The sequence below is a fragment of the Euphorbia lathyris genome, chromosome 10 (assembly GCF_963576675.1).
Source record: "Euphorbia lathyris chromosome 10, ddEupLath1.1, whole genome shotgun sequence".
NCBI lineage: Eukaryota > Viridiplantae > Streptophyta > Magnoliopsida > Malpighiales > Euphorbiaceae > Euphorbia > Euphorbia lathyris.
In genome coordinates this window covers 32,671,112-32,681,256 of record NC_088919.1, presented here as the reverse complement: position 1 = coordinate 32,681,256, position 10,145 = coordinate 32,671,112, and the positions used below count along the sequence as shown (strand labels likewise).

General features: G+C 37.9%; 2 protein-coding genes across 3 annotated transcripts; one reads left to right on the top strand and one right to left on the bottom strand.

Annotated features, from left to right (window-relative positions):
- The first annotated feature begins 4,160 nt into the window (after window positions 1-4,160).
- LOC136209016 (gamma-tubulin complex component 3) lies at window positions 4,161-7,266 on the top strand. Of its 2 annotated transcripts, XM_066000358.1 has the most exons (3): window positions 4,161-6,552; window positions 6,674-7,021; window positions 7,230-7,266. In XM_066000358.1, the coding sequence occupies exons 1-2, from the start codon at window positions 4,286-4,288 to the stop codon at window positions 6,972-6,974; spliced, it is 2,568 nt and encodes an 855-aa protein (XP_065856430.1). In that variant the 5' UTR covers window positions 4,161-4,285; the 3' UTR covers window positions 6,975-7,021; window positions 7,230-7,266. The 2 variants fall into 2 exon arrangements, with proteins under 2 accessions (XP_065856430.1, XP_065856429.1); XM_066000357.1 differs by having other exon boundaries at window positions 4,162-6,552; window positions 6,674-7,266.
- Window positions 7,267-7,867: 601 nt separating this feature from the next.
- Window positions 7,868-8,913, bottom strand: LOC136209516 (uncharacterized). The gene has a single exon (XM_066001007.1). The coding sequence runs from the start codon at window positions 8,910-8,912 to the stop codon at window positions 7,974-7,976; it is 939 nt and encodes a 312-aa protein (XP_065857079.1). The 5' UTR covers window position 8,913; the 3' UTR covers window positions 7,868-7,973.
- Window positions 8,914-10,145: the final 1,232 nt, after the last annotated feature.

Genomic DNA, 10,145 nt, shown 5'->3' with positions numbered 1-10,145 from the left:
AATAGTGAAACTGGCTGAACTCCAGCTGATGATGGTAACTTATATGGACGCCATCCAATGTCAACTCAATGCCTTATCAACTGCGAACTCAACATATGCAACCTCTGCTGAGGTAAATCAACACTTCTCCCTGCTGACCTCTGAGCTGACTGGAGCTCGTGAACTTATCTCCTCCTCCTCCCAGTGTTCCATCGAACAGATTAGTGAAGCCGTTCGCCTACTCAACCTGAATAAACAGGAAATGGACACTGACCTCGTGAAGACTAATGAGATTATGCAATGCACTCAGTCTACCCTTAAGCAGGTTCGGCACACCAACGTTCAACGTCACCAATATGACACTGCCCTGCTCAGGATGTATCACCAATCCTATGCCAAAATGACAGAATCTATAACTTGGATCGGGAAATCTCAAGAGTATCTTTTAAGTATGCTCAATCCCAATATTAAGATCCCCGCTTCCACTATGGCCGATGGCATGGCAGTCTTCGACGGTCTTCGGGAAAGTACGAGTCAACTCCAAATGTACTCATCCAAACTATCTTGTGCTGTTCAACAGGGAACTTTCTTTCCTCCTCCTCCCACTTTCGATGCTGGCAAAACGGGGGAGAAAGAACGCGCTGCTGCTGGAACTCAGCAGAGAATGGGGGAGATCACTCAGTCTACCGCCGGAACTCAGTAGAAGCCTGGTCCATCTTCTGCTGACCTAAGAAATCCTAGTCAGCACCTAAGATCTGCCAATGGTAAAGGCAAAACCCACCAAGTTCAAGTCAACATGAAAAGATAGATTAGGAATAGTCTTAGACTTGTAACTTTTGGCATGTTCTATTTTTGTTGTGCTGACTATCTATTATAAGCATATCTTTTCCAAAATGACTTATCTATATGCGATGCTTACCTATTATGATTCTATGCTGATCTGTCATACTTAAACTAAACATTGAACAATAAAATAAAATCTTGTGAACATAAGGAACAAACAAATAAAATATACTCAGCACACATAACTCTGTACCTATATGATAAACTCTGATACCAATGTGCAACTCTGATTAACAACTATATGTTCCAAATATTGACCATCTTCTAAAAGCTGACCTAGGCTCATCTGAATTAGATCTTGGAAGGTCTAGAATTAAACTAAGTCAGTATAGGCATGTCTTAATTTCACTCGATCAAATCTTAGAAGGTTTAGAGTTAAATTGAGTCAATAGATGCAACCCTTACGGGGGAGTAACTTCAGAAGTATAAAAGGTAAATCAATCATGGGGAATCTCGATGCTGAGTTCCACAATTAAATATTTTTGCCAACATCAAAATGGGGGAGTTTGTTGAAACACCTTTCCACATGATTTTGATTTGACAAAATTATTTAAGTTAATCCATGATTAAGGGGCAATTAAATTTAAGTGCTTTGATTTAATTGTACTAATGTGTTTGTTCAATGTTGAGTATAATTATAAGTGAACAGAAATAAAAAGTACGACAGAATGAAGTCAGCATGAGGCACAGAAGCTGAGTAGAAAAGAACTCAGCGTAATAGAAGAAAAGTCTTCTTCAGAACAAACGCTTGAAGACGAAGCTGACCGCAGAAGCTGAGTAGAATATGACTCAGCCTCGCCATAGACAAAGAACAAAGGCAACATCAATAAAGTCAAGCTGAGTGCTCGTCAGGACAACGCAAATGATCCGTTTGCAAAAAGACAAGATCCGACAACTGTCTGCACCAATACAGAAGCTTTGGAATTACGCACGGAGACAGTTTCGAGACGCATGGGTCAACTGGCCGTTAGGTAAAAGACGAAACTGGCGCTAGAAGACGAACCTGGCAGAAGAAGACAAGCCTGACGCCTGCTAATTTTAGACGACAGGATTGGCCTGCAAAGTCTGTATGCTGACCAGTGAATGACGCAAGGAGCCGTTTGAATTCAACGGATACATCCGAATTCAAATGATCGAGGCATCAGAAATTCATTATAAAAGGACAAGTCCAACTCTTGGATCCTAAGCTGAAATATAAAGAAAAAGAGCATACATACAAAACACATTCAAACAAGAAAAGAAGATCTTACACCAAATTTCTATTTCTGTGTAAAAGCTAGATTGAATTTGTATTCATCTAAAGTGTTCTTCATCTAGAAAGAACAAGTTTGTATCAATTGTAAAAATTGAGAGAGTGGTGCTGAGTACTCGGTTTTAATACTCAGCGGTAGAGGAAAATCTAAGTGTTCGGTTATAGCGCTTAGTGGGGTTGAGTAGACGAATAGAGGACGGTACTCTTGCATACTCAACTGCTTTGTAAACGGTTTGTGCTCTACCTTTAAAAAGCTCAGTATTGGATTGAAAAAGCCCGGAAGGACTCTGGGGACTGGACGTAGGCGGTGAGGCCGAACCAGGATAAATCTGCTGAGTAATTTCTAACTGTTTCTCTCAATATATATGTATGTGTTGTTTGCTTAAATTACCCAGGATATAAATTGTATAAGCTGACACTGAGTAATCAGAGTGCTGAGTTGGAAGCTGACCTTAAGTGCTAATTCCCAACTCACAAGTAAAACGGTTCTAGTCAGCCTCTGACTAAAGCTGCCTTACATCTCTCTCGGCCGTGCTGACCAAAACTGAGTTAAGTAATTTAAAGAATTGATTAAGTCAGTATAATTAAGCGAAAAAGTTATATTAGTTCCTAACCCCCCTGGAACTAATCACACGGGACCAACAGGAAGCTGCTGGCTGATCTTGAGCATGGTGTTACCATCTTTGCAGTAGTTTGTCACCAGATTTGGAAATGGAGGAATGAGGAGATTTTTGGAGGAGGAACTGTTGTTATTCCCAATCTCTTTAATTTCTTCTCCAGTAAGATTTGGACTATTGTGGATAGCTTCAAAGAGGACACTTTATCTGGGTCTAATCAGAGGAGGGAGGTCCATCTCTTTGGCTGGAGTAGGCCTAGTGAAGGTTTGGTGAAATTAAACACGGACGGCTCTTGTCTGAGAGATGGTAAAATTTCTGCTGGAGGGGTGTTGTGGAATGCAGGAGGTGGCTGGGTGTATGGGTTTACTCAAAATTTGGGTAAGGGGTCGTCCTTTTCAGCGGAGCTCTGGGGGATTTATTCTGGTCTCAGATTAGCGATTAATCTGGGTTTGAAAAATCTGGTCGTTGAATCTGATAATATGGAAGCTATTAGAATGATCTCTGATACGAATACTACTTGTCTAAGTAGCAAAAACTTAATCAATGGGATTAGAAGGTTTTGTTTTTCCTTCGAGACCATAAATTTCTGTCACATCTTCAGGGAGCAAAACAGGGTGGGGGACCGTCTTGCAGAAGAAGGCCACATGAGGATTTTGAGAGTTTCTACCTTCTCTTCTCCTCCCAACTTCCTTTCTTCTCTTCTGATGGATGATTTGGTGGGGGTCGGTTTTCCTAGACTGATTCCAGGCTAAGTCTTTTTGTTTTTGTGGTGTTTTGTTTTTCCTTTCCTGTCCTACTAAAAAAAAAGAGGTAACCTACTCATCATCAAAGTAAGAGAGAGCCTAGTATTGCCAAAGAAATATTAGGTGAGTGGTTTTCTTTTGGTGAGTTACCGATTAGATAAATTTGTACATCATTGTTAGATTATGCTTATTAAAAATTTATGATAGAGATAAAAATCATTTTAAGACTTAGATCTAATAAGTTTAGATTTAACAGTAACCGATCAGGTAAAAACTACCGATATTAGATATGATGGTGAGATGGAAATCCGCAATGAAAGACCAAATATTTGTTTTTGGGGTATATAGGGGCAGACATGTGTTGAGGTAAGAAGTTTTGGGGGGTATATAGGGGCCCGGGCAGGCATGTGTTGAGGTAAGAAGTTGGGTATTTGTAAGTTGTTTGTTGAATGAGGTAACATGGTCCCTTACACTGTATTGAGAGATGTATTCAAGATCTGGAAAACCCAACCCCTCTGGTCATATTCATTTTTTGCTTTCTTAGTTGATAACTGAAAATGTTCAAACTGTTTACTTTCCATAAAAATACCATCATTTGCAATATTTCTATGTGGCTCTGTCTTAGAACTAACATTAAACCGATCAAATTGTAATATTATCAGTTGGATTATATTAATAAATAAATTTGAATAAAAGAAAAATCATACTATTTGAAATGAATAAAAATTGGCAATTCCCCGCCCATATAAAATAAAATAAAATAAAAACCTCTCTTTTAGTTTCTCAAATTCTCACTGCTTTACTCTTCTCTCGCATCTTTTTTTTTAATCTTTCTCTGCCCAAAACTACAAATGGAAGAAGAAGATCAGCAAAGGATCCTAGATCTGGTTAAGGAGTTAGTCCATCGCTTACTCCCCCTAAACCCTAATCCCAAAATCCCTACTTCTAACTCTTCCGATTTTCACAACGCCTTCCGTTATGCAATACGCATCCTTTCCAGCAGATTAACCCCCTCCATTGCCCCTGATGTCTCCGCCATCTCCGAGTCTATCAAGCGCCGTCTTGCCACTCAAGGTAACTCCTCGCAAGCTCTTACTTTTGCCGACCTTTATAACAAATTCGCTTCAATAACTGGCCCTGGTAGCATCAGTAACAAATGGGCACTTCTCTATCTGCTCAAAATTGTATCTGAGGATCGTAAAACTGCCAATAATGCTTCCAATTCTACATTTTTGTTGCCTACTTTAGCTTTAAATGACCCGGATTTGGGTAATGATTCGCCTGTTCTCCATAATGTAAAGAGAACCGACAAGGGTTGGGATAATGGAGTTCTGTTGGTATCAAAAGACCCACAGAATTTGCGTGAGATTGCATTTAGGGAGTATGTTAATTTGGTTAAGGAGGAAAATGAGGTGTCCGAGGAGGTTTTGGTTAGAGATGTGTTGTATGCGTGTCAAGATATTGATGGGAAGTACGTGAAATTTGATGCAAATGTTGATGGATATGTGCTATTGGATACCATTAAGGTCTCTAGACCTACTAGGCTTATGGTCAGGAAGCTATGTGAGTTGGGATGGTTGTTCAGGAAGGTTAAACGGTACATTTCTGAGAGTATGGACCGGTTTCCTGCAGAAGATGTCGGCACTGTTGGGCAGGCATTTTGTGCTGCATTGCAAGATGAGCTCTCCCAATACTATAAGTTGTTGAATGTGCTGGGAGCACAGGCGATGAATCCAATTCCATTGCTTTCAGATACTGCTAATTCACGCAATTATCTGTCATTGAGGAGATTATCAGTCTGGTTTGCAGAGCCAATGGTGAAAATGAGATTGATGGCTGTTTTGGTTGATAAATGTAGAGTTTTGAGGGGTGGAGCAATGGCTGGGGCCATACATTTACATGCCCAACATGGTGATCCACTTGTTCATGAATTCATGAAGAGTTTACTCCAGCGTGTGTGCTCTCCACTCTTTGAAATGGTTAGGAGTTGGGTTTTGGAAGGGGAATTGGAGGACATTTTTTCTGAATTTTTTGTTGTTGGTCAGCCTGTGAAAGCTGAGTCACTTTGGAGGGAAGGTTATCGGCTTCATACTGGGATGCTTCCCTCGTTTATTTCACAATCTCTTGCTCAGCGCATTTTGAGGACTGGGAAGTCGATAAACTTTCTCCGTGTTTGCTGCGATGATCGTGGATGGGCTGATGCTGCAACGGAGTCTGCTGCTGCTGCTGGTACAACTACTAGAAGAGGGAGTCTTGGATATGGGGAAACTGATGCACTTGAAACTCTGGTTGATGAAGCAGCAAAGAGAATAGATAAGCATTTATTGAATGTTATGTATACAAGGTATAAGTTCAAAGAGCACTGTCTTGCAATCAAGCGTTATTTGCTACTGGGTCAAGGTGATTTTGTACAGTATTTAATGGATATTGTTGGTCCTGAACTTTCTGAGCCTGCTAATACTATTAGCTCTTTCAAGCTAGCTGGATTGCTAGAAAGTGCAATTCGATCATCCAATGCTCAGTATGATGACCGTGACATATTAGATCGATTGAGGGTCAAGATGATGCCACATGGCACTGGTGACAGGGGCTGGGATGTGTTCTCATTAGATTATGATGCTAGAGTCCCACTAGATACAGTGTTTACAGAATCTGTTATGTCGAGGTACTTAAGAATTTTTAATTTTCTGTGGAAGCTGAGACGAGTAGAGCATGCACTAATTGGTGCTTGGAAGACAATGAAACCGAATTGTATAACTTCTCATTCGTTCACTAAGATACATGGAGCAGTTAAGTCGCAGTTACTTTCAACGTTAAGGCGGTGCCAGGTTCTTTGGGACGAAATGAATCATTTTGTTACAAATTTGCAATATTATATCATGTTTGAAGTCTTGGAAGTGTCATGGTCTGATTTTTCAAATGAAATGGAAGTAGCAAGAGATCTTGATGATCTACTTACTGCGCATGAGAAGTATCTCCATTCAATTGTGGAGAAGTCTCTGCTTGGTGAACGTTCTCAACCCCTTTACAAGTCGCTCTTTGTTTTGTTTGACCTTATATTACGTTTCAGAAGTCATGCAGATCGGTTATATGAAGGCATCCATGAATTTCAAGCCAGGTAAAAGCTTTTGCCGTGTTAATAGCATTTATATGCAGGAATATGCTTCATGTTCCTTTCAAGTCCTAATTTCTTGAGTTGTACGAACATATTTTAAACCACTCCTACTTTCTTTTCGCAGAACCATGGGATCCTCTTTACCCTCTCAACAAATGAATAAATCACGGAAGCAGACAACAGATAAATCTTCAGATTCTGGATCATGGATTAGTGATGGAAGAAAGGCCCTAACGCAGCGTGCTGGGGAATTTCTTCGAAACATGGGACAGGAATTGGATGCCTTAGCTAAGGAATATACAACATTGCTGGAGGGATTTTTGTCTAAATTGCCTGTTCAGCAGCATATTGATTTGAAATTCCTCCTTTTCCGGCTTGACTTTGCTGAATTTTATAGCCAGTTGCGCCTATCAAGTAGGAGTTAGGAAAGATGCTAATGAGTCAAGACTTCAACTTCAATTAGTAGCTTAAGGCAAGATAAGACTGCTTCAGTTTGACCCGTTTCTCGCCTTAATTTAACTGGACAATTAATTGTGCAGTGCTACTGACATCGGGGCAACTTGTGTTTGTATATGATTGGCTATAGATAATAGAAGAATTCAGTTTTTCTACTCTTGCAAATCAATTATTTTGCAATAGTTCTTCTCCTGTCTAATGCACTTGTGTGTTTTACTCCTCAGATGGCTTGCGTAAAAGTTTGCAATGGTGTTGAAGGTACTTTTTTTGTGTCATTAGTTGACGCTGATAAAAGTAGATAGATGGTTTGAATATGATTGGCCAATTTTTTTTTGGTTGTTTCCATTTTTTAATTTGTATCAATGTATTGATTGGTTTATAAAAAGGTATGCAGCACGATTTTGCTTATCAGTTATGTTTTCTGGTACTATTGTGAGAATGATGGTGTAAGATAAACAAGGTGTTAATGTGCTAATTTTTGTTTCCTTATTCATATGGATGATAACAATTTGAAAGAATTATGGATATAGATATGGTCTTCTCTTCTGTCTAATAATTTATCAGTGAAGAATTATTGCATTCCAGTAGCTGGCAGTGTTGCTGAGAGCAGGAGTTAGTAATGCATCCGGCCGCCCAGATGATGGTGTTAAAAAATGATTGATTACTATGTGTTTTATATAATTTCTGGTGATCAATAGCTTTTAGGTTAACTTTTATTCATCTCATTGTAACCTTGTACAGTTTTTTGAGTTTATAAATATAATATGGTATTCAGTTAAATATGGAATTACTGTTTTTCCTTTTTTTGAGAGAAAGAACTACTACCATTTTTCTGATTAACTTTTTTATCATAAAATCTATATAAAACAGAGATTTATTACAGCAATTTATGTAAAATAAAAAAAAAAAAATAAAAAAATAAAACAAAGGTGCAAATGCATTTGGTAAAAATATAAAATAATGAAATCTCATCCGCTCAATGTGTATTTCTTCCCAGTGAACGGCTGAAACTCCTTTTTCTGGGGAATCTCAGTTTTGGCAGGCTTTTCTGAGATGTTATCTTGAGTCTTGGAAGGACCAAAAATTGAGTTTGCTGGACGTTTCTCTGGTACAGGGTTCCCATCCAAGCGTCTTGCAACACCTGAAAAGGGAATGAAATTGGAAGGTTTGAGCTCTTTAGGTGGTTGCTTGTAATCCAGTGGAGGAGCAAAATCAACCTCACAATCAGTATCAAGAATGCAAACAGCAGAAGATGGTTTAGCTTGGAGAATATCAATGAACAAGTCCTTGTTATTATAATTGATGAGAATAGTATCTCCAACAGTGAGGCAGAAAAACTTGCTACTCAAACACTCTTCTAAAGCAGCTTTAGGGTTAAGAATCCCCAAAAAATCAACAGAATGCGGTTGAAGCTTTACATAAGTTCCCTTTTCAAGCTTCACACTTTTCAAGCTAATCACTTCACCTTCTTCCAAATGCAGATTCTTCATCATCCAACTCGGTAACAACACCGTTCCTTCCTCAGCAGTGAACTCATAAACCCCGCAATGTGATGCTCTCCCTTTGGAATCGTTGCTGATTTGGAATAACATAGGGAAATCAATTTGCAGACTCAAGAGTTTGTGGATACTGGATTCCGGCATTATGATCTGATCGCCGTGCTCAAGATGAGATTTGTCGATTTTGGAAAGTGAATAACAGGCATAGTATGACTGAAAAGAAGAAAAACTTGCATTGTCTTCTTCTTCTTCTTCTTGAAGATGATGATCATGATCATGAATGGCCCAATCATGTTCTTCGTTATCAGAGGTGGTAGAGTGATCGTGGTCATGTTCTTCGTTATCAGAAGTGGTTTCATCGAAATCGTGATCTTTTGGAGTAGAAATCTCAACATTGGTTTCTTCCATGTTTGAAGGAGGAGGAGGAGGAGGTTGTGTACTCGTTTGCAATCTTCTTATGTATAGAGAGTTTTAGTGGTTTACAGAATCCTAGTTGGAATTGAACTTGCTTTTCTTTCAACTAATGGATAAATTCAACTGATTATTTTTACTAGTTAATTAATAGAGGTTTCAATTTAGTGCTTGGGAGTTTAAAGGTTAACGGAGTTGAGAGTTAAAGAAGTAATGGAAAGAGAGGGAAGTGATGAAAAAGAAGGGAGTTTGGAGGTTAAAGGAGGTGAGAGTTAAAAGTAATGGAAAGGGAAGGGAAGTGATGAAAAAGAAAGTTAAAAATTAACCTTGTTTGGGAGTTTATAGGATATAAATGAGGTTAAATGTTTAACTTCGTTTGAGAGTTAAATATGAAGGAGAATGAAGTTAAATTTATTCTGCAGAGACAAGAAATTTTAAAAAACTTTACGTTACTCCCATTAACTTCCGATTTGGAGGTTAGAGTTTGAAGGTTAAAGGAAGTAAACATTTAACCCCAATAACCTCCATTTACTCTCAAAAAATAACTCTCAAACAAGGTTAACTTAATACTTAACCTTCCATTACTTCTATTTACTCTCATTAATTTCCACCAAAAGAAGGGTTTAGGATATAAATATATATTTTTGGAAGAATATTTATTTATTTAATTAGAATTTCCCTAGTGACACCAAATTAACCTTCTTCGAACAAAGCATCTGTTACTAAAGAATAAATTTTTTTGGTAATTAGTTATATCTTTTAACACTCACCATTTTTTTTTCTTTACAATTTGAAGTCATCCAATTTACATTAAATATTAATTGAACATTATCTTTTTAAATTATAAATTGGGAAAAGTACAAAAATAAACTTTGTGGTTTGGCCCATTTTCGAAGTGCACCCATGTGGTTTAAAAGTTTGCAAATCAGTGCATTAAACTTCATTCCGTTAGCAAAGAGGGATAAAATTGACTAACGGTGTTAAAAGTCAAAGAAAAAATAGTTAATTTGGTCCTTATATTTAATAATTTTATAAATTAAGCATCCTTATTATCTAACTATCACAAACAAACCCCGAAATAAAAAATAAAAATTCAATTATACCATCTTCTCTATTACTCTTTAATTTTTTTTCTTTCTCTCTCATCTTTTTTAATTTTTCTCTCTCTAAAATCAAGTTTCTCTCTCTAGAATCACAGTTCAATAATTTTTTCCCATTAAACAAACAATG

Bases quoted from the DNA above. Each gene is read 5' to 3' on its own strand.
- LOC136209516 (XM_066001007.1), bottom strand. From the start codon at position 8,912: ATGGAAGAAACCAATGTTGAGATTTCTACTCCAAAAGATCACGATTTC.
- LOC136209016 (XM_066000358.1), top strand. From the start codon at position 4,286: ATGGAAGAAGAAGATCAGCAAAGGATCCTAGATCTGGTTAAGGAGTTA. The intron at 6,553-6,673 runs GTAAAAGCTTTT...TTCTTTTCGCAG, and splicing joins ATCCATGAATTTCAAGCCAG to AACCATGGGATCCTCTTTAC.